Here is a 25,398-nt window from a genome sequence, read left to right as displayed (position 1 = left end):
CGGCACATAGCCTACTCCTACCGAAGAAGCCTGCACAAGGCTTAACACCTCCATCCGACAGATGAATCACCATCAACATCTTATACTCATAATCATTTTCGAAGGAGTCTGCATAAGGTTTAAGGTCCCTATCAACAGCCCTTACTTAATGCTGGCCTTTTGCATGCCCTCGAAACTACCTAAGAATGTAATATACTACCGTAGGGAGAGGGTAAAACCCAGTGCCGGCACATAGCCTACTCCTACCGAAGAAGCCTGCACATAGCTTAACGCCTCCATCTGACAGATGAATCACCATCAATATCTTATACTCACAATCATTTTCGAAGGAGTCTGCACAAAGTTTAACGTCCCCATCAACAGCCCTTACTTAATGCTGGCTTTATGCACTCCCCGCCTCTTAGATCATACACCATAGTTTTACGACCGGTTACCCTTCCTGACTAGGATTTTAAATCGCAGTATACGCTATAAATTTGTTGTAGCGGGTTTTATAACTAGATATCCCGGTACCAGCACATAGCCTACTCCTACCGAAGAAGCCTGCACAAGGCTTATCACCTCCACCCGACAAATGAATCACCCTCAACACTCTTGTACCAGCAATCATTTTCGCTACTTTGGGAGATAGTGGGTTCGAACTCATATTGTCAGAAGCCGTAAAAAATAGCAAATGCTAGGCGAGGGGCCTGCGCGATCGTCATAACGTGTAATTACATGATCTAGCTAGATGCGGTTTTAGCTCAATACCTTTAAGTGTCTACAGGTAAGGAATACCGCGGATGTCGGCTTCTTGCTTAGCTTAGTACCCTCCCGTTTAAGTCCAGAAGTCGAGGATCGCGTGCTAACTTTCCAAGGCTCGATCCGCGGCGGAACTCTTAAATTCTGACACCTCGGCATCAACAGCAGGTTCGATCCCGGCTTAAATACGTCACCCTGCAGAACTCAGCGTAAGGCACTCAGGAGAGCTCTTGTTGCATGAACATTTCGCTCCAACTGTACTGCAAACGTCTGCAATTCTTGATATCCGCTTGGTAACAAGGAGTATATTGACACGCTGCAGTCTGCGTGAAGCACTCACAGTTCTTTGTATGTGTTTATTACGTGCACATCTCCCGTCTAAGTACTGTCTGCTGCGAATATTATTCTTCAGCCTTTATCTTAAGGTAAGTCAGAACTGTTAGTTACTGTTTGCAAAGCAACTTCTACGCTAGGTAATAAACATCTACATTCATATATTTTCTTTTCTTTTTTAGGTACAACTAGAATATTATCGTTCGAGTTACAGGCTTGAAAGTACGCATTTTATTCATCCGAGTAACAGTCTGCAACACGTGCATTTTTAAGGTATGTTTTCGAACTTTGAGTTGTAAAGATAGCTAGGCTAGCTGATGTACCCTACACTACATTCATATATGTTTGTTCTTTTCTTTTTAGGTACAACCAGAATATTATCATTCGAGTTTTAAGCTTGAACGCACGCATTTTATTCATCTGAGTAACAGTTTGCAGCGCGAAGATTTTAAGGTATGTCTGACCTCTATACGTTGAAACTTGGTTTCTTCCAAACATCTTAACTTTAAGCTAATCATAAATAGTTGTTCTCTTCAATCCTCATGCTATAGATGAGGTTAATTTTATAATTTCAAACACACACATACCTATGTCTGACCTCAACAGGCTGAAACTTGGTTTCTTCTAAAAACATCGTAACTTTAGTCTATTGATAAATAGTCGTTCTTTTCAATCCTCATGCTATAGACGAGGTTAATTTTATAATTTCAAACACACATAGCTATGTCTGACCTCAACAGGCTGAAACTTGGTTTCTTCTAAAACATCGTAACTTTAGTCTATTGATAAATAGTCGTTCTCTTCAATCCTCATGCTATAGACGAGGTTAATTTTATAATTTCAAACACACATAGCTATGTCTGACCTCAACAGGCTGAAACTTGGTTTCTTCTAAAACATCGTAACTTTAGTCTATTGATAAATAGTCGTTCTCTTCAATCCACATGCTATAGATGAAGTTAATTTTATAATTTCAAACACACACAGGCTGAACATCGCAACTTTAGGCTAATCTCTATTGGTTGTTCTCTTTTCAGATGTTTCCCCGCTCGCAGTGCGATGTAACTTTTACAAGACGAGATGCCCTTATGCGTCATGTAAAAAATCAAAACATCGTGAGGTGTCTGATACGTTCTCCTGCGAGCAGTGTGAGGCGATGTTTACGAGGGTAGATACCCTTACGCGTCATGTTAAATCAAAACACCCTAGCATAACATCCGCTTTATGTGATGTTTGCGGGCTGTACTTCGCTAATGTAGAGCAATACCAGGCTCACTTAGTAGAGGTACATCAAATATCTAGTTGCCCTCAGGTAGTAGTAGGGAAAAAGCGTGCAGCTACTGATGTAGCTGTAGAAAGTACTAGTAGTAAAAAACCTAGGAAAAATGAACTTCAAACTATTTACTGCGAACACTGTAATACTGATGTACCATCTTCACATTTTCAGGGGCACTTACGGAGTAATGCACATAAAAATAATGCGTGTAGAAGTGGTAGTAACGCAAACATCGAGGAAATTAATACAGCATTTAAAAGTAGGATTTCTAGTTACAGAATTCGCCCCAGTCAAAAGTTTCAGAGCACTTCAAACTTTTTAAATTGTGTTCAACCGGATGTACAACAGCTCCTTGCTAAATCTTTGTCCAATCATAATTTATTTAAAGTTAATTTTGAACTTTTCGCCTTGTACATTAAAAGCACGGATGAATCCGAAATAACGGACATTAAATCATTTAATACGAAGAATTTTGTCATAAGTGAGTCGACTAATTTTAGTGATGTACTTAGGGATGTCTCTAACATTATTTCAACTAAGAGCGAGGAATTTCAGGAAAAGGAATCAGGGTGGGCTTTAGTTGAAATAATGTATCTACAAGTTAACATCAATAAGTACAATCCCATGCGAGGATCTTCGCACATCGAGCTGCCGACATGGATTCAGCGAAAAGAAGCTGTTGTAAACATCCAAAACAATGACGAGGCATGTTTTGCATGGGCGGTGATGTTGGCTTTAAATCCTGTGAAATGGAATGTAGCGAATAGAACATCATCGTATCCACACTATTTAACGCAGCTAAATTTCGATAGTATAGAATTTCCTGTGCAGATAAAGGATATTATGCGCTTTGAGGAACTAAATAACATTAGCATTAATGTGTATGGTGTAGAGAAAAAGTCTGTAGTAGGTCCTCTGTATTATACATGTCATAAGAAGAGTACTCATGTTAACTTACTCTATATTGAAAACAGTGAAAATAGCCACTTTTGCTGGATTAAAAATCTGAGTAGACTTGTTGGTAGTCAGTTGTCAGAAGATAGGTGTAAAAAGTGGCTATGTGATGGATGCTTGCAGTATTTTAGAACTGAAGATCAGTTAACGAAGCATTCCAAGAAAGACTGCAATCATGTACGTACAGAGATACCTACTACGGGCAATAATGTTTTAAAATTTACAAATTTTCACAAGCAGATGTGGGTACCGTTCGTGATTTATGCAGACTTTGAAGCCATCCTCACGCCATGCAACACATGCTCACCTAATCCTGACAACTCTTTCACTAATACTACGCACATGCATGTCCCGTATAGCTTCGCGTATTACAACAAGTGTAGTTATGATAGTACGCTTAACAAGTTAGAGCTGTATCAAGGACATGATGCTGCTAAAGTATTTTTAGAAAGCCTTGAAAGTGATGCAGTTCGTCTCGGTCGTATTCTAAATAGTAATATTCCTATGAAGCCACTCACCGAAATTCAGTTAAATGATCATGAACGTGCTACAAAGTGTAGCATTTGTGATGGGGGATTTTCCGAAAATGACCCTAAAGTTTTTGATCATGATCATTTAACTGGTTTTCTACAGATGTGCCGCTCATTATAGCTGTAATCTTAAGTATAGAGTTCCTAAATTTATCCCTGTAATTTTTCATAACTTATCTGGTTACGACTCTCATTTCATCATTTCCCAATTTGGAGCTTCAGATGAAAAAGTAGATATAATCCCTCAGAATAAAGAGCGGTACATTGCGTTTGCAAAGTCTGTAAAAGTAGATGCTGAGCATTCTATAAAACTGAGATTCCTTGACTCGTTTCGCTTTATGGCGAGTAGCCTCGATAAACTTTCTAGTCATTTACAGCCAGAACAATTTACGGAAATTCGACGCGTTTTTCCTGAAGAAGCGCAGTTTAATTTACTTCGGCGTAAGGGTGTTTTTTGTTATGAATATCTTGACTGCTTAGAACGCCTCGAAGAACGTGCCTTACCATCGAAACAATCCTTTTACAGCTCGCTGAATTCAGCAGATATTAGTGATGATGACTATTTACATGCACAACATATCTGGGAGCAGTTCCACATTCAAACGCTGGGTGAATAATCCGATTTATATTTAAGGACGGATGTACTTTTGTTAGCTGATGTTTTTGAAAATTTTCGCTGTGTTTGTAAGAAAACCTACAGCCTTGACCCATGTCAGTATTTTACTGCGCCTGGGTTAAGTTGGGATGCGATGTTAAAATACACGCAGGTGAATTTGGAACTGCTAACTGATATTGATATGGTGCACTTTATAAAATCATCTATTCGAGGCGGTCTAAGTCAGTGCAGCGGGCGGTATTCCAAGGCAAATAATAAGTACATGCCGAGTTTCGATTCTAGTCAGGAATCTCAGTATATCGTTTATCTCCATGCTAATAATCAGTATGGGTGGGCGATGAGTCAGCATCTACCGGTGAGTGGTTTCCGCTGGCTAACGCAGTGCGAAATTGATGGTTTACAGCTGCACGCCCTAGGCGATGAAGCTGATAAAGGCTATTTCCTCGAAGTTGACTTACAGTAACCTAAAGAGTTACACACTTCTCATAATGACTTACCGTTCTGCCCTGAAAATATGAAGTCCCCGTACATCGCATCAACGACGAAAATGCTAATTGCTAATTTGTGTGATAAATCTAAGTATATCATTCATTACCGAAATTTAAAACAGTGTTTGCAGCATGGTTTGAAGTTATCCAAAATTCATCGCGTACTAGAATTTAATCAGTCACCGTGGCTAAAGCCATATATCGATCTGAACAATAATTTAAGAACGAATGCGGTTAAAGAGTTTGAAAAAGATTTCTACAAGCTCATGAATAACAGTGTGTTTGGTAAGACTATGGAAAATGTTGACAAACGCGTTGATGTAAAATTGATTACAAACTGGGAAAATATTAAGAAAAGGTATGGTGCTAACTATTTAATAAGTAAATCAAATTTCCACAGCTGCACCATCATACATGAGAATTTAGTTATTATACAGATGAATCGTGTTAAGGTTAAGTATGACAAACCTACCTACGTCGGCTTCGCAGTACTTGAATTGGCTAAAACACTCATGTATGAATTCCATTACGATTATATGATGAAGAAGTACGCGTATAATGCGCAATTGCTCTACACAGATACCGATTCGTTTATTTATCAAATCAAAACTGATGACTATTACAATGATATAAAGCCAGACTTGGGTAGGTTTGATACAAGTAACTATCCTGCAAATAATCAATATCATCTTCCGCTAGTGAACAAAAAGGTACTAGGTAAAATGAAAGACGAATGTGCTGGGAATATTATCGATTCATTTGTAGGTACTAAATCCAAGTCATATTGCATAAAACTCTTAAATGAATTACAAATAAAGAGATTGAAGGGGGTTAAAAAGAATGTCGTTCAGAATCAGCTAAGTTTTGAAAACTATAACAATTGCATTAAAAGTAATCCACCTGTTTTGCATAAGCAAATGTCTGTCATTAGAAGTAAGAAGCACCAGTTGTACACTCATTTAATTAGTAAGGTAGCCCTTAATAGTGATGATTGCAAACGGTTTGTCATTCCAAATTCTACCAACACTCTAGCCTGGGGGCATAGTGGTATTGATAGGTACTACTTTACATAAAGCAGATGTGTGTAAACATTATGCTAGAGGTGTGTACTTACGTTACGCTGTCTTACATCACAATTCACTGTACATATTGTAGGGAGAGGTATGCTGAGAGTGTAGTACGGCGAGTTTAAACTTGTACATACAAGAATTGCGTCGAGAAGTACGCAAACATCACTATAGTAAAATGATTCGAGATAAAACTTGTACATACAAGATGTAAATAAATAATGTAGAATTGGCATATTCTTTTATTTTAGATTTGGTATTACCTTCTTCCCGCTCCTTATTTGCATGACAGATTTTCGTTTATTACTCAAAGAAAAGCAAGAAAAGAGGTGTTGAGCAGATTCGTAAGTATGTTATTATCTAGCTCATGCTGAGAAGAGAATTTTTTTCTGAACAGTGTTTGATTGCAATGCAGTGTTCAACAACATCGAACTATAAACGGTAGTATGTGTTCAAGTCTAAACTTGCAATACTCTTGCTTTTGCAATGCATGTTCGATAGAGATGTAGCTCGATATTCTAAACAGTGCTCGATTCTAGTCATGCAATGCAGTGATCAACAACGTCGAACTATAAGCAGTATTATGTGTTCAAGTCTAAACTTGCAGGTACGTGATATGCATGCTGTCTTATGTGTAAGATCGCGTTGTATGTTCGATAAAGCTATGCCTTACCAGAGCAGGGAAAAGGAGGTTATAACAATCGCTATCTTACGCAAGCCGTTCAGAACCGTAGTCTTGTTTCCTTTTAGGACAAAGGTATTCCTTGACATGTTCTTTTTTAAATTGTCCGCCACAACGAAGAGTACGTCACGGTACTCTCAGATTGTGGATGTAGAACTTGCTGCCACCACATGTCAAAGAATAAAGATGCCAACACAAAGATGGCAGCACGGTGCTCTGTTCATTAAAGATGGCGGATGACAGCTAGCGAAATTGTCCCGCATGAGGGCAGCACGGTGCTCTGTTCATTAAAGATGGCGGATGACAGCTAGCGAAATTGTCCCGCATGAGGCCACCACGGTGCTCTGTTCATTAAAGATGGCGGATGACAGCTAGCGAAATTGTCCCGCATGAGGCCACCACAGTGCTCTGTTCATTAAAGATGGCGGATGACAGCTAGCGACATTGTCCTGCATGAGGGCAGCACGGTGCTCTGTTCATTAAAGATGGCGGATGACAGCTAACGAAATTGTCCCGCATGAGGGCAGCACGGTGCTCTGTTCATTAATGATGGCGGATGACAGCTGCCAAAAAAGCACGTAGCTTTGTTTCCAAACAAGAGCACGTGGAATTTGCCGCCACCGCATTTCAAAGGTATCTAGCTAAAGAGGGCAGCACTGTGCTCTATAGATTAAAGATGGTGGATGACAGCTGTCAAAAAAGCACGTGGATTTGTTTCCAAACAAGAGCATGTAGAATTTTTCACATTGCCGCCACCACATAGAGGGCAGCACGGTGCTCTCTTGATTATAGATGGCTGCTGTCATGTGGAATTGCCTGCCACCACATTTCAAAGGTATCTAGCTAAAGAGGGCAGCACGGTGCTCAAAGATGGCTGCTGTCAAAAAGCACTTTTCAAGTTATCCGCCACCACATTTCAAAGGTAAGTAGCTAAAGAGGGCAGCACTGTGCTCTATAGATTAAAGATGGCAGATGACAGCTGTCAAAAAAGCACGTGGAGTTGTTTATCTCGCGTTAGTGAGGTTAAGTTGGTAGCACTAAGGTTTAGGCCCGCCAAGATGGCAGCACTGCCGATGACAGGTGACGAATTTGCAGCTACTGCGATAAAGAGGGCAGCACGGTGCTCTGTAGTTTAAAGATGGCGGATGACAGCTGTCAAAAACGCACGTGGCTTTGTTTACCACGCGCTAGTTAGGTTAAGTTGGTACTACTGAGGTTTAGGCCTGTCAAGATGGCAGAACTGAGGTTAGCGATGCGTTGTTGTCGGTCAAAAAGCACGTGGCTGTCAAAAACACATGGATTTGTTTACCAATTCAAATCTTGCGCTAGTTAGGTTAAGTTGGTACTACTGAGGTTTAGGCCCGTCAAGATGGCAGTACTGAGGTTAGCGATGCGTTGTTGTCGATGATAGCTGTCAAAAAGCACGTGGCTTTGTTTACAAATTCAAATTTCCCGTGGGTGGTGGAGGAGACCTCTGGGAGGCCTCTGGCTGTGGTGGTGGTGGAGGAGGCCTCTGGCTGTGGTGGTGGTGGAGGAGGCATCTGGGAGGCCTCTGGCGGTGGTGGCGGCCTCTGGGAGCCTGCGGTGGCGCCCAAATCCTTGTATTATACTACTGCTGATGACACAGAAGAGATTTTTTCTCGCCAGATTAAGTGGTCTGGCAGGCCTCCTGACCCCAACTTGGCAGGTTCGATTCTGTCTCAGACAGGGGTATTTGAAGGTGCTCAAATAGGTCGGCCTCTTGTAAGCAGATTTAATGGCACGCAAAAGAATTCCTGCAGGACTAAATTCTGGCACCTCAGCATCTCCGAAAACCGTAAAAGTAGTTAGTGGGACGTGAAGCCAATATTATTATGATTATTATTATTATTATTATATTTTCCTCCACAGCTTTGTACATATCTCTGATAAAGAGGTGAATAATGCACAACTTCCTCCAAAAATATACGAGATAAATCCAGTATTTGACCATCTGTTAGCAAAATTTTCGGAAGCTTATACCCCTGATGGCAAAATGTCAACTGATGAGAACCTCTTGCTATGGAAAGGGTGGGTAGGGTGGAAAGTTTACATAACAAGAAAACAATCACATTTTGGAATGGAATTATATAAATTATGCGAAGGAGAGACAGGTTATATAACATGACCTGCTTCCGTGTGTATCATAATGAACAGCTGTAAAAGACATAACACTGTGAAGACTGCAAATACTGTAAATATTACCTGTATTGTAGTGTAATATAGTCCGTTTATGTCACGTGGTAATTGTAGGGAGGCTATATAAACTTGATCCCTCGAAAGCGCTAACCAACACAACAGAAAATTTAGTGAGTATTATAATTTATTCCATTGTACATCTTTTAAGCATATGTAAACTTTGTAAATCTAAAATTTACATATACAGAAACATTTATTTCCAGTCAGAGATTGATAGTAAACTACCTAAAATATTCAGGTGAATGTTCCTGTATAAACTAAAACCAGAGCTTTACTGTTAGGAAGAAGCAATCTCTATATCACAGTGTGAAAGCACTTAGTACGTTTTTGCACAAAGTATTGAAAAATTAAAATAATATAATTTTCCAAGAATACATTATATTCAAGTAAATATTTCTCTTTTGGCCCTTCAAATGTTAATTTTAGTCTAAGATTGTTTTTAATCAAGTAATTAAATATTTTCTTCAATCAGGAAAATCGCTCCCCACCTGAGAGTGAGCTAGTGTGTACCGAGCTCCCCGCTTAAGGGGTTAAAGCCAGGTTTGTAAGGCATACAGCCAGACATGTGCCAACCTGCTTCTCAGGTAATGACAATTGGACAGGAGACAGTGGCTATAAAGAGCACAGAAAATTTAACACATTAACATAATGAGTGCTCTTTATATTGAGTGTTTTCAATGCATCCTTTTAACTACAAACATTCTAACAATACAACAGAAAGAGCCTATTCCTCATTTCAGCAGCCTTCTCGTTCCCATTTCTTCCGAAATAAATTCACTGAAATGAGAACAGCATAACATATTTTCCAAAATTTTGGACTACTTTATTGAGATTCAACACACTACAATCCTAATATCATACTGTGCACTTTAGTTGATTCTAGAATTATACTTCACAGCGTACTCTAATATGATAGGTATTAAGTAGTGGTAAGCAGTATGCCCTAAATCCTCAGGAAGGAGAAAAGGGAGGAGGAAGTAGCTTCTGCAGCTATCAGGAAAGATAGGGCTGACCAGGGGGGGAGAGGATCAAATGAGGTGAGTAGGGTTGAGACTCAGGTCATGAGGGATTCCATCGTTAGACACGTGGGGAAAGTGTGTGGAGGAAAGGGAACCAGGGTAGAATGTTATCCAGGAATTAGGTTGAGGCAGATGTTGAGGAAGGTAGAAGAGAGGGAGGAGGGGAAGGAGAAGGTGGTAGTGTTTCATGTTGGTACCAACAACGTAAGGCAAGCTGATATCTATATATATATAAAATAAGAGTTTTGTCTGTACATTGCTCAAAATTTGAAAATAATGGTGTATCTGTATCGGCCATGTCCACAGTAACAAGAAAATGCATTTTTTACTTTTCCATAATTTCTGTCTGTCTGTATGTATGTATGTATGTATGTACACGCATCACGAGAAAAAGGCTGAAGAGAATTTTTAAAAAATCGGAATGTAAAGTCGGGTAATGAACCGCTACAATCTAGGCTATGAATTATTTTAATCACGCTGAGTGAAATGGTAGTTAGGGGAAGGCCTGAAATTTAATTCTCAAATATTTGTTATTAGTGGTCGTGTCTTAATGAAAATCGCTAGACAAAGATGGGAAATAAGTCGCTACAATATAGGCTATACACGCTGAGAAAAATGGTAGTTTAGGGGAAGGCCTAAAATTTAATTGTCAAATATTTATTTTATTAGTGGTCGTATCTTCACGAAAATGGGTATGCAAAGTCGGAGAATAGGTCGCTATTATGTAGGCTATCAATCATGTTATTCACACTGAATAAAATGGTAGTTTAGGGGAAGGCCTGAAATGTAATCTATATATCTATCAAATAAGAGTTTTGTCTGTACATTGCTCAGAATTTGAAAAGAATGTTATTTCTGTATCGGTCATGTTCACAGTAACAAGAAAATGCATTTTTTACTTTTCCGTACTTTCTGTCTATCTGTCTGATTGTACACGCATCAATAGAAAATGGCTGAAGAAAATTTAATGAAGTCGGTATGTAATATCGGGTGATGAACCATTGCAATCTAGGCTACAAATTATTTTATTCACGTTGAGTGAAATGGTAGTTTAGGGGAAGGTCTGAAATGTAATTCTCAAATAAGTTATTTATGTTATTAGTGGTCGTATCGATAAATACTACATAACTAACATAACTTTAGTTATGTCGTAAGTTAGTAGTAGTTATGTAAGAAGTTATTAAATTTCCGATAACTTATGTCTTATACATTGTTACCGTACCGCATATATACGGAGATTTTCGTGAATTTGGATTTTTGTTACTAAGTCCATATCAGCGCCGAGTCACGAGAAAGTGGGTAAACAGAATTTAGTGAAAATCGGTATGTAAAGTCTGAGAATAAGGATCTACAGTCTACGATATAAATAATTTTGTAAGACACCCTAATATTACAGAGTCGAAAGAAAACTTATGTGAAGGCCTCCAATATAGAAAGCTCATAAACTTTATCAACAATAACATTACATTGACCATTGTTTGTTGTGATGTGCTTTTTGTCTTCTGTTTCCTCTCATCCCCGATAGATATGATTACTGCAGCGTACTGAGGTTTTTTAAAAATTTGCTTGACGTCGCACCGACACAGGTAGGTCTTATGGCGACGATGGGATAGGAAATGAATAGTAGTGTGAAGGAAGCGGCCTTGGCTTTAAGGTACAGCCTGGTGTGAAAATGGGAAACCACGGAATACGGTTTTTTTTTTTTGCTTAACGGCGCACCGACACAGATATGTCTTACAGCGACGATTGGATAGGAAAGGTCTAGGAAGTGGAAGGAAGCGGCCGTGGCTTTATTTAAGGTACAGTCCCGGCATTTTCCTGGTGTGAAAATGGGAAACCACGGAAAACCATCGTCAGGGCTGCCGACAGTGGGGCTCGAACCCACTATCTTCCGAATACCATTTTCAGGGCTGCCGGCAGTGGGGTTCGAATCCACTATCTCCCGGATGCAAGCTCACAGCTGCGCGCCCCTAACCACACGGCCACCTCGCCTGGTTGTACCGACTGTAACAGCCTGCCTGTATATTGGTGGGAAGTAGCTAGGGTGTAAGATAACTTTCTTCTTTAGCATGCCGTTCCTCTGGTTCATACATTTTCTGATATATCTGGTACGTAACACACTGGTTCATCATAGAATTCGAGCTATACAATCCCTACTCTGAGCCACTGATTGGAATGAGTAGTGTGCATATTTAACGGAATAATGACAAAGGAGTGTTCACGGCAGTCTGCGACCTGGTTATTCCAGCTATGGAACTTTGGACTATTAGATCGGCACCATAGTACCGTTCGTTGAAAGTGAGAAAGTGTGCGGTTTTTCATTTGATCGAGTATTTTATATGATAACATTGCTTTCATTCGCTACATTCCTACTGACGTTTTTTTAATGACCTATGTTGAATTCAGTTAGGAAAACCACCAAGTCAGTCTTTCTGAGAATCCCGTAGCGAAGCACGGGTACATCAGCTAGTAAGTACCAACATAGTTGGAGAGGTGTGGGATCTAGTAAATGCAGCACGGGTGAAGTTTAAGAAAGCGGAGATTGTTATTAGTGGAATACTGTGTAGGAGGGATACTGACTGGAGGGTGATTGGGGATTTAAATTAGACTATGGAGTGGGTATGTGGGAAACTGGGAGTGAAATTTCTAGATCCTAATAGTGATCTGTACCGGGCGAGATGGCCGTGCGCGTAGAGGCGCACAGCTGTGACCTTGCATCCGGGAGATAGTAGGTTCGAATCCCACTATCGGCAGCCCTGAAGATGGTTTTCCGTGGTTTCCCATTTTCACACCAGGCAAATGCTGGGGCTGTACCTTAATTAAGGCCACGGCCGCTTCCTTCCAACTCCTAGGCCTTTCCTATCCCATCGTCGCCATAAGACCTATCTGTGTCGGTGCGACGTAAAGCCCCTAGCAAAAAAAATAAATAGTGATCTGCGCTCGGATGGCCTTCATTTAAACCGCAGTGGTACATATAAGTTAGGAAATTTGTTTGGAAGGGTAATAGGGAGGTACATTCAGGGAAACGGGATAGCCTAGGGAGTGGTGATAAGGGAACAGGGAACTGGAAATCAAGTAGGGATGACATAAAATTGTTAGTGTTGAACTGTAGAAGTATTGTAAAGAAAGGAATAGAATTAAGTAATTTAATAGATATATATTTACCAGATATTGTAATAGGAGTTGAATCATGGCTGAGAAATGATATAATGGATGCAGAAATTTTCTCACGGCACTGGAGAGTGTATCGTAGAGATAGGATAGGAATGGTGGGAGGGGGAGTGTTCATTCTGGTGAAAGCAGAATTTGTAAGCTACGAAAAAGTTAAAGATGAGACACATGAAATTCTAGGTGTAAGGCTCATTTCTAAAGATAATAGGCAACTTGATATATTTGGAGTGTACAGATCGGGAAAGGATAGCACTGACGCGGATTCGGGATTATTTGATAGGATAGTCAGCTATGTGGGAAACGACATGGAAAGAAATGTGATTGTAGCAGGAGATCTGAATTTGCCAGATGCCAATTGGGAAGGGCAGCTGATTCAGAAAGTGATGGATCCAACCAGAGGGAAAAATATCCTGGATGTGGTGCTGATAAAACCAGATGAGCTCTATAGGGAAACTGAAGTAATAGATGGTATCAGTGATCATGAAGCTGTTTTTGTGATAGTTAAAAATAAATGCGATAGAAAGGAAGGTCTTAAAAGTAGGACTATTAGGCAGTACCATATGGCTGATAAAGCAGGCATGAGGCAGTTTCTAAAAAGTAACTATGATCGGTGGAAATTGGTAAATAAAAATGTAAACAGACTCTGGGATCTGTTTAAAGAAATTGTTGAGGAATGCGAAAACAGGTTTGTACCTTTAAGGGTGGTAAGGAATGGTAAAGACCCACCTTATTATAATAGAGAAATAAAGAGACTAAGAAGGAGGTGCAGACTGGAAAGAAATAGAGTTAGATATGGGTGTGGAAGTAAGGAGAAATTGAAGGAACATACTAAAAAATTGAATCTAGTAAAGAAGGCAGCTAAGGATAACATGATGGCAAGCATAATTAGCAGTCATACAAATTTTAGTGAAAAATGGAAGGGTATGTATAGGTATTTTAAGGCAGAAACAGGTTCCAAGAAGAACATTCCAGGAATAATTAACGAACAAGGGGAGTGTGTATGTGAGGATCTTCAAAAGGCAGAAGTATTCAGTCAGCAGTATGTAAAGATTGTTGGTTACAAGGATAATGTCGAGAGAGAGGACGAGACTAAGGCCAAGTAATAAAATTTGCACATGATAACAATGACATTTACAATAAGATACAAAAGTTGAAAACTAGAAAAGCGGCTGGAATTGATCAGATTTCTGGGGATATACTAAAGACAATGGGTTGGGATATAGTACCATATCTGAAGTACTTATTTGATTATCGTTTGGTCGGAGGAGCTATACCAGATGAATGGAGAGTTGTTGTAGACCCTGTGTATAAAGGAAAGGGTGACAGACATAAAGCTGAAAATTACAGGCCAGTAAGTTTGACATGCATTGTATGTAAGCTTTGGGAAGGCATTCTTTCTGATTAATTCGGTTTTAGGAAAGGTTATTCCACTGAAGCTCAACTTGTAGGATTCCAGCAAGATATAGCAGATATCTTGGATTCTGGAAGTCAAATGGACTGTATCGCGATTGACCTGTCTAAAACATTTGATAGGTTGGATCATGGGAGACTACTGGCAAAAATGAGTGCAATTGGACTAGACAAAAGAGTGACTGAATGGGTTGGTATATTTCTAGAAAATAGATCTCAGAGAATTCGAGTAGGTGAAGCTTTATCTGACCCTGTAATAATTAAGAGGGGAATTCCTCAAGGCAGTATTATCGGACCTTTATGTTATATATATAAATGATGTGAGTAAAGGAGTGGAATCGGAGGTAAGGCTTTTTGCGGATGATGTTATTCTCTATAGCAGGGATGGCGAACCTATGCCACGCGTGTCACTAGGTGACACGCGAACACGATTTCGGTGGCACGCCACATGAACATAATATTTTATATATACGTCTCGTACTACAGACAATGCATATCTTATAGTGTTTCACGTGTAAGAAATAAATATCGAAAATCTAAATACTAGTTCCATTCGGACGTGCAATATGGCAACACTGCTCCGAAAGTCAAGTGAGATAGTGTCGTTTTCTGGTGGTTTTGTATACGGGCATCGCAAACATGTTTTCGGTGCCGAAAAGAACAGAAACTTAACAAAGGTGGTGATGACCGTATTTTCAAGAACTCTGGCCAAGGGAATTCGGACTGATAAAAAGATATGTTGCCTGTGTTCGGAAACAATTCTATCCCCCACATTTAATGTAAAGCGCAATTTCAAGACTGGTCATTCAGATATTTGTTCCATTTCAAATGAAGAAAGAAGAGAGTTCGTTTCACAAAATTTCGAACATTACACAAAACAAACTAGTTCTTGTGTATCATATTTCCACCCTAGGAATAATATCGGTGAGGCTGCACAGTACAGCATGCATGGGAAACCGATTTCTGACGGTGAGTTGTTGAAAGAAAGTTTCTTATTGACGTCCGACACGTTATTTGAAAACTTCCCTAACAAACAACTAATAATTAACAGAATTAAAGGAATGCCAGCCAGATGAACTGCTGTCAAGGATAGAATAATAAAAATGAGTGAAGAAGATTCGGAGCAGTTGAAAGCTAATTTGGATAACTCCCACATGTATGCAGTATATTTTGATGAAAGCATGAATGGGACCTTACAAACAAGGATAGCTGTTTTTTTTTTTTTAAGATTTCCTTATGGAAATGTGATGAGGGAGAAATTAGTTTAATTGTTGAGCGTACAAACTACAACATGGGAAGATAATGAAGCTAATGGAGGAAGTGAAGTCCATTCTGAATATTAGTACTTTTGATTTTTATATCTAATATTTTTTTTTACAATTTGTTTTACGTCGCACCGACACAGATAGGACTTGTGGCGACGATGGGATAGGCTTACGAGTGGGAAGGAAACCGTTGTGTCCATAATTGAGGTACAGCCATGCAATCAAATGTATTTACAAGATATATGTATAATAAATAAATAAATAAATAAATAAATAAATAAATAAATAAATAAATAAATAAATAAATACATAAATAAATAAATAAATAAATAAATAAAATAAATAGCATATTATTAAACATAATCGGGAATTTGGAAAGGAAGTCTCGGGGGGGGGGGGGGTGAGTTGGGTTGTGGGTTGTAGACATCCCTTAATGGAAAACAAGTGGCACAGTCAACAGGTGAGAATAATGAACCAGACTTAAAATGGCACACTAGTTAGAAAAGGTTCGCCATCCCTGCTCTATAGAGTGATAAATAAGTTACAAGATTGTGAGCAACTGCAATGTGACCTCGAAAATGTTGTGAGATGGACAGCAGGCAATGGTATGTTGATAAACGGGGTTAAAAGTCAGGTTGTGTGTTTCACAAATAGGAAAAGTCCTCTCAGTTTTAATTACTGTGTTGATGGGGTGAAAGTTCCTTGTGGGGATCATTGTAAGTATCTAGGTGTTAATATAAGGAAAGATCTTCATTGGGGTAATCACATAAATGGAATTGTAAATAAAGGGTACAGATCTCTGCATATGGTTATGAGGGTGTTTAGGGGTTGTAGTAAGGATGTAAAGGAGAAAGTCTGTGGTAAGACCCCAACTAGAGTATGGTCCCAGTGTATGGGGCCCTCACCAGGATTACCCGATTCAAGAACTGGAAAAAATCCAAAGAAAAGCAGCTCGATTTGTTCTGGGTGATTTCCGACAAAAGAGTAGCGTTACAAAAATGTTGCAAAGTTTGGGTTGGGAAGAACTGAGAGAAAGAAGAAGAGTTGCTCGACTAAGTGGTATGTTCCGAGCTGTCAGCGGAGAGATGGCGTGGAATGACATTAGTAGACGAATAAGTTTGAGTGGCGTATATAAAAGTAGGAAAGATCACAATATGAAGATAAAGTTGGAATTCAAGAGGACAAACGTGGGCAAATATTCATTTATAGGAAGGGGAGTTAGGGATAGGAATAACTTACCAAGGGAGACGTTTAATAAATTTTCAATTTCTTTGAAATCATTTAGGAAAAGGCTAGGAAAGCAACAGATAGCGAATCTGCCACCTGGGCGACTGCCCTATATGCAGATCAGTATTGATTGATTGATTGACAGGAGATGCATGGGAGCAACTACATGAAGATATTCTGTTAAGATAAGGGACATACCAATTCTCACGTCAGTTCACATTCTGAAAGAAAATAGAATGAAAATGACTACAAACCACAGTGCAATAAAAATATGAAGTCAGGTACATGATGATGACGCTTGTTGTTTAAAGGGGCCTAACATTGAGGTCATCGGCCCCTCAGGTGAGCAGTGGTGTCCTATTTCGACGGAAGTATGGCGATATTAGCCATGTCATGATTGGTGGGAAAACAAATAGTCTGGTAAGAGACCCTACGCAGACTTGGAAATTATCTAAGCAAGAACTATATTAGCTCCCATTATGATACACAATAATACTGTTATGATCAGAATTCTACAATTGGCAACAACAATGTAATGGCTCACAGTGAGGAAAGTATACATTTTGCTTTGAAGTCCCAAGTGAAAAATCAAATGGATTTACTAATGGATTAAAGATATATCTCTACCAATTGATACTTCTAATAAGAGACCCTTCAGACATAAGTGAATTCATTTTAAAAATATAGAATGTGCCAATAGTTTTAAGTTGAGAAAGGGGAAATGTTTTAAAATTAAATAAAAGGCTGCTAGATATGGGAAAACTTTCTCAAACAAAAGTCTCATTAAAGAAAATCGTTAGAAAGGTAGCCGAGAAAAGCTGCCAGTATTTAATGTGTTCTATTTGACAATTTATACTCCAGCTTAAGTTCACCAACAAATGAAAGGAACATTTCCTATATTCTAATAAAGAAAAAATGAGCAAATAATTAATACAATGCAGAGTGCAATCTACAAACCTTTGTTCAAGAAGATATTTAGTGATGAGAGTTGTAATAAATGGATAAACGAAAGATCCAACCACAGTCATGTACCCCACTCCTTCGTACAATACATGGAATGAGGATATCTTCAGCTCTTCAAACCATAAGCACTGTAAAACATAAAATGCCTGGAGGAAAACAGTGGTGTAGAGAGCAACGTTCCACTCTTCTTCATTTTCCAAACTCTTCAAAATTATGATTGCATAAAGGACAACCTTGAGGAAGAAAAACAAAGATAAAATAAAAAACAACATGAAAAACAGAAAGGATACCATTTTAGCATATCAAACAAGCAATGAATCACAGGCTAAATTTTTTAACATATAACACTAAAATGTAAGATAATATTCAACTACCCTCTACCCTTCATATTACCTCACTAGGAGGCAAGGAGGAGAGTGTGTTATGCAACTGCCTTCCACCTTCCATTTCATTCTAAACAGAGGTGAGAAGAACAGTCTGTCTCACTCTGTATTGGTATCAATACTGAAATAACTTGTCAACAATGTAATGCTGCCAGCAAATCTATCATTGAGAAGTCGAACTCAAAAACTAGCCAATTCCACCTTTATAAAACTTTAGGGAATATGTAAAAATCTGCCATATTGTTAGTGAATAGTTTTATTAATTAAAATTAATGCCCCCATACCATGTTCAACCCTAGCTTTCATTGCTCAAAGGCCAGCAGTGCATTAGCATCAGGAATGTTCCTGAAGTCTTTCAATCCAGGTGCTTAAAGGCTTGGTAAATGAATTCACCTCAGTCAAGCATTTCTCACACCATGCACCTTTTGTGGTGCCCCCAGATCTGAATTAAAAGGCATCTCACCTTTTATAGATCTCAATTTCCCAGATACAGTTCTCTTCAGGATAAATCTTTATGCAGCAGGAAATTTGAAATGCCAATACAGAGGCTTTTTCACAAAATCATCACATGTAAATATCTAGTCCAAGAATTGAAAATCCTTCCCAAATCATAAAACAGTCCCAAACTCAGAGAATGTGTCCCTGTATTGAATAGAGCAAAGCCCTGTTTCCTTCTTCCATGCTTTTCCTTTAATGTTACCCAAGACTTGATCAGGTAGCAAGTATATGAGAATGAGAAACCACATACAGGGCAAACAGCACGATTGTCTGAATCTGATAGAAAATATTGCAGAGTAGTCATTTCATTTATATTTTTTCTACCCGGTTTACTTGGAGAAAAACAAAACAACAAACAGATACGCTGAGGTTCCACCTATTCAATACAACTATTTTTTATTTCTTGCTATTTGCTTTATGTCGCACTGACACAGATAGGTCTTACAGCGACAATGTGACAGGAAAGGCCTAGGAATGGGAAGGAAAGCGGCCATGGCCTTAAGGTACAACCTCAGCATTTGTCTGGTGTGAAAATGGGAAACCACGGAAAACCATCTTCAGGGGTGCCGACAGTGGGATTCTAACGCACTATCTCCCAGACGCGAGCTCACAGCTGTGCGCCCCTAACCGCACGGCCAACTCGCCCGGTAATACAACTTATAATCTTATAGATTACCCGTCTTACTAATAAAAAGTCCTTATACAGCTGTTTAACTCTTGTTTAGTTATACAGTGAATAAACCCTGTAAAAGCGTTTTTCATTTTTCTTACTAATAAACGAGGTATACACATTGTATTACTATACAGCATGTATACACTCGTTCCAAGGCGCAGGAATCTCTTCCTGCAGTTCACTGACGTATTTCGCACGTTCACCGCCTTTATGATCGCTTCTGCTGGTTATCTTCGAGCAAAACTTTCCGGAAAGTCGCACAGTAGCACGGCATATAGAAAAGGCAGTGGCAACACTAAGTGAGACAGCTGGAAATTGGCTTATACTGATATCAAAATTTCTTCAGCTTGCTTGTGTAATGAACACCAAAAAAAGAAATGGAAAGGCTTAAGAAAAGATCAATAGCTCCTAACTGGGATAGTACGGAAAATGTAAGCAATTGTAATTGAATCGGCGAGTTGAAAAGTGTACACATTCCAAAATCCTTACTTTTCAGGAGAAAGGAAAACCTGTTTTGTAGCTAAACAAAAGGTTTGATCAAAAAAGTTCCTATTAGGCATTTATAAATCATATTTCTGCATATTCAGCTACAAAGTATGGAAATCATATTACATACGGTTTTCAAGTTATACCATTTTTTATGTCAAGGAATATGTCCCTTTTTATACTCAAATTTGAGAAAGATCTAAGATCTTTGTACAGGCAGATAATGTATAATAAACTCGCAATTTCAAAAGTCTATTAAGCAGTAACAAATAATACCAACAATAATAATACTGATGTATTGTATAATTCAGCCCCAGTCAATAGATCGAACCCATATTCCAAATCGGGTGTGTATAGATTTACTGTAGATGTTAACGATTTTGGGTGCACATATCTAGGTCAAACACGATGAAACTTTAATAATAATAATGTTATTTGTTTTACGTCCCACTAACTACTTTTTAAGGTCTTCGAAGATGCCGAGGTGCCGGAATTTAGTCCCGCTGGAGTTATTTTACGTGCCAGTAAATCTACCGACACGGGGCTGTTGTATTTGAGCACCTTCAAATACCACCGAACTGAGCCAGGATCGAACCTGCCAAGTTGGAATGAAACTTTAAAAATCAGATATACAGAACATACTAACGCCATGAAATTCAACAGGTTTTCCTCTGTAGCCCAGCATATGCACGATAAAGCATAAATTTACATCTATAGAACATGACATTAAGGTCTTGGAGAACTTAAGGAAAGGAAGTTTGCTGGATGTTACAGAGTGTTGCTATATACACCTGGAACAGTATTTGAATCCAAACCTTAATTTACATGAGATTTCTGAATAATCAAATATTTTATTTGAATTCCTTATTGCGTTTTTTAAAAATTAAGTTAACACGATAACTCAAATTAAGTTTTGTTCTCGGATAGAATTCAATTAGTTGAAATCTGTAACTTTCATGCTATACTTAGATTTATTAAGCTCTTTTTCTAACTTAATGTGATTTTGATCTTATTTAACAATGTATATCAATAATTTAATTAAATTAAAAATATCAGTACCAATTAGAAGCAAACATAATAGAAATTACAGTATTTAATTTTGATCTAGTACTGCAAGAATTAATTACATTTATTTAACATTTTTATTATGGGTATTTTTACTTTTGCATTTCTTTGAATTATCGAAATGTTTTTTAAAATCTGCATAATGTAGGCAGTTCCTTCTTTTGTGTATTGCACCCAAAATGCCAGCAGAGCAATCATAATGTTAAAGTTACGAAGTATTTCTGTGCGGAACTACATATAAGCTCTCTACTCGGGTCGAAGTAGAGCTGATGACGAAGGCCTCACTGCTTACGGTTAAGATTGGAACACGCCACCAGGGATCAGCTGATATTCTTTCCTACTGTATATCTCCACTAACAACTGAAATTAGAGGAAGTAAACAATGCCACCCTGTGCGCCTCTATAAAGGCTATTATAACCTCCAAGTTTGATGACAATAGGAACATTATTACATAACTTATTAAAGTATTAAGAAATTGATGAAATCGGCGAGACGTATCCCCCCGCTGGCTGCAGATTCCAGCCATATAAGCTAGCTCCAAATCACACACATTATCCAGTCTACAATACACAGCTATACCATGATGGTCAGCTGTTGGACCTGATACCAAGATCTACATAAAACTCTTCATGTCTAAAGACATTATTATTTTCTATGTGAAACAGTACTACGGACTTAGTTAATTTCTTCATTGAAAACAGAACTTTAAACTTTCAGCATTATAGTACGAGTCAACACTTAGATAAAAATTCTTATGTTATGAGACATAGTGTTTTTTATTGGAACAGTATTCTATCTTTTGGCGATATATTGTGATTGAACTCTCAAATACAATCTTCGTGTGGAGTAGACTTCGCTTATTCTACATTACAATAATACTTGACTTTCTATGATCATTTACCATGAAGTGACATTGATGTAAATAATTGAGACATAGTTATTTTTTGTGGCAAGAGTGTTTAATAATTTCTTCATGTGGTCACAAGTGTAACGATTGGAACTTTCCACCTAGAGTAATCAATACTATTGTTTATTATGAGGTACTCAAACTATTTTTACATTGCAGTACCGGTTTCGATCCTATGTGTGGGTCATCTTCAGCTGCTGAAGAACCTTGATCTTATTAAGAATAACATGTAATATTAAAACACTACTTATTCTAATTTTAAAGTACTAATTCTAAATGACACTGATTCGTTATAGTATTAAAGCATAGCGCATCGAAGAGGAAGTGCGACATCTTGTCCGTTCGCCCGTAAGAGAGCTCAAGAGGTTGGTGGGACACCCGCTTGGTGGCAGCACAGGCGATTGTGATGTCAACAAAGACCCTTGGCCATTAGCCCGCGTTATATTCGCCTTCAGTTGCAGTAATTTTAATTGGTCATTATTGACACTGTCAAAGATGTTTCGACAGTTTGCATTATTAGTGTATTCACGATTGAGTGGTCTGAGAAGTGTTATGTATTAAATACCACGGTCTTTGTCGCTATTGTGCTATAAGACCACATATATCAGTGCAGGAGGAAACTACCACATCATGCCATCGTGTTTTGTACCCGGCTGCAGATCTGGATATGACCGATCATCTTAACACTTTCAACACTATGCCCGTACGGGATACGGGCGCGCTGCTTTCCTGCTTCTGGACGGCGCCCGTATGTGATACGGGCATGATTTTCTCGTGTGTTTATATCCAGCTGCACGTCCTTTGGTTGGAGGTAATAGTCCATCTAGTGACCAGTAGAATGCAGCAGTTATCGGGAATTTCAAATTGAAACGATAAACAGGGTATTTTCTCCTTGCCATGGCCTCTACCGAAGCACTCGGTGTGCCGTGTGCTGCGTGACCAAATCCGTCACGCTGTTAGCTGTGTTACTGTGTAAACATGTCTTCACGCTGGCTCAATGATAGTGATATTTTGGGGAAATATATATATTTCTTATAAAAACAAAGAAAAGATATTTTGGATGTTTTATCGGGAGAAGCGGGTCCAGAGATGGATGAAAGTGATGACCTAGCTTACGAACCGCATAACGGATCAAGCGATAGTTCAGGTAAGATTTTTATTTATTACGTCACTTTGGAACATAAGTGTTTAGCTGTATTATTTTACTCCGAATATACACGATAGAAATACTTCGCCTACAGAAATTTGGGTTTATTTTTTTTCGCTTAGACGAAGAGACGCTGGCTGATGATTCACCTGTCCCGGAACATCTGCTAGTTCATCTGAACCTGATGGTGAATGGTCAGAAACAGATGACCAACCACAGCTATCTGGTTCTACTCAGTTTTGCGCGGGGAGTGACGAAATGGATTGTTTCAGTAATTTTTTTAGTGACGATGTGATCAAAAATATAAATTAGTCGCATTAAATGATTATTTTTTATTGTTTGAGCAAGCTTATTGGTATACCTCAATGTAAAAATTTTTCCATACTATGTTATTCAAGTTCTTCATAAGACTAGTATAATTAAGTTACTTCAGATATTCACTTGTTGATTAACATTTTCATTTTGGATGGTTGACAGCTTCATACGGTACAAAAATGAGGCATGTCATATGTTTCGCTGTTCCATAATAACGTGTTAAAAATGAGCAAAAAGACCCAGTTCACAGCCAGGATCCATGTTAAAATATGGTAGTGTTGAAAGTGTTAAGGTAGGCATTTCTTTAGGCCCCCTAAATAGAGTGGTGTTTTACTGAAATGGGAGAAGGCTATCCATAGAAAAGATCAAAAATGAACTCATAACTATTTCGTGTGCAACATTCATTTTTGCGATGACTTTCTAGTAAAAGTAGACTCGTTTACGGTGAATAGTGAAAGAGTAGAGATACCAAGACAGCGCTGGAAATTAAAACCAGAAGCATTTCCTCACATATTTCCTAATCTACCCAAGTATATTTCTAAGGCAGTTAAGAAACGCAACTCCCCCACGAATAGGCAATCCACACGAAGAGATTTCTCTAAGAAAAGCCCTGAACAGATCGTAAATATCAGTGAGTGATCTACCTGTATGCTCAGCAGTTGAAGATAGCTCTAATGTCGCAGATGCTAGGAAAACAATTGCGCTATTAAAGAAGAGATTGAAGAATCAGGAATGTAATTTCAATAGAACGCAGAATCAACTCAATGTCACTAAAGCTAAGATACATTTGCTTGAAAAAGACATTTCTGAAATAAAATCAAAGAGAAATTTCAATCAGTCAAAACAATTCGGTTCTCTCAGTATAAAACAAAAAATTATAGTTGATACAATGTTAAAGAAACGTCAAGTGAAAAGTAAAAAACGAATGAGATCTAGTGATGAATTTCTTCTTGATGCACTTCTTTTAAAAATAAATTCTCCCAAGGGTAATCGGCACTGTTTAAATCATGATTTGCTGACCTTGCCTTCTGAATCCCACTTGAGAAATTTGGCGAAGGGCCTAAATTTTTGTACGGCATAAATGAGCATGCTACCGCTGCCATATCAGATTTTTTTAATGGAAAGGGGGAACATGAATGTAATAATAATAATGCTATTTGCTTTACGTCCCACTAACTACTTTTAAGGTCTTCGGAGACGCCGAGGTGCCGGAATTTAGTCCCGCAGGGGTTCTTTTACGTGCCAGTAAATCTACCGACACGGGGCTGTCGTATTTGAGCACCTTCAAATACCAACGGACTGAGCCAGAATCGAACCTGCCAAGTTGGGGTTAGAAGGCGGAACATGAATGCTTAGGGATGTTGATATATGACAAGGTAAAGTTATTACGAGAAGAAATTCGCTTTAACTCCTCGGAATCGTTGCAAGTGAATGGTTTTGTTGATTTGGGGAAATTTACTGAAGATAAAAGCAAGGGTCAGTTGGCAAATCATGCTCTAGTTTTATGTTTGTCCCTTTTCTATATAACTGGATACAACCTATAGCGATATATGCTAGCCGGAACGTCAACTCTGGTGATATAATTGCAAATATTCTCATTCAAGTCATCATACAATTAGAACAAGTAGGTGTCCGAATCATTGGTTTCACATCGGATGGTAGCCAGTCGAACAAAAGTTGTGGAAATGCTTAGGAATATCTGGTAACATAAAGAATCTGAAGTGTTATATTTCCAATCCAGCTGAATCCAACAGAAAATTATGGGCATTTTCAGACGCGCCACATATATTTAAATGTACCGTATAAGAAATCATTTTCAAGACAAAGGACAGGTTAATTATAATGGCAATATTGTTGATTATTCATTCTACAGAAAAGTTTATAAATGTGACGCATCTCCTGAATTTTCCGGATTGAAAGTTTGCTACAAACTGACCTTTGCCCACTTCGATCCTAATTTGTTT

General features: G+C 38.5%; 1 protein-coding gene across 3 annotated transcripts in view; it reads right to left on the bottom strand.

Moving 5' to 3' along the window:
* Window positions 1-25,398, bottom strand: part of LOC136864608 (delta(14)-sterol reductase TM7SF2) — a 378,438-nt gene that overhangs the window by 134,057 nt on the left and 218,983 nt on the right. For all 3 annotated transcript variants that reach the window (XM_068225883.1, XM_067141843.2, XM_067141844.2), the window contains exon 8: window positions 17,954-18,192. In XM_068225883.1, coding sequence (XP_068081984.1) covers window positions 17,954-18,192 — 239 coding nt within the window. The remainder of the gene's footprint in view (window positions 1-17,953; window positions 18,193-25,398) is intronic.

Source organism: Anabrus simplex, chromosome 2, assembly GCF_040414725.1.
Source record: "Anabrus simplex isolate iqAnaSimp1 chromosome 2, ASM4041472v1, whole genome shotgun sequence".
Lineage (NCBI taxonomy): Eukaryota > Metazoa > Arthropoda > Insecta > Orthoptera > Tettigoniidae > Anabrus > Anabrus simplex.
This window is presented reverse-complemented; position numbering and strand designations above follow the sequence as displayed.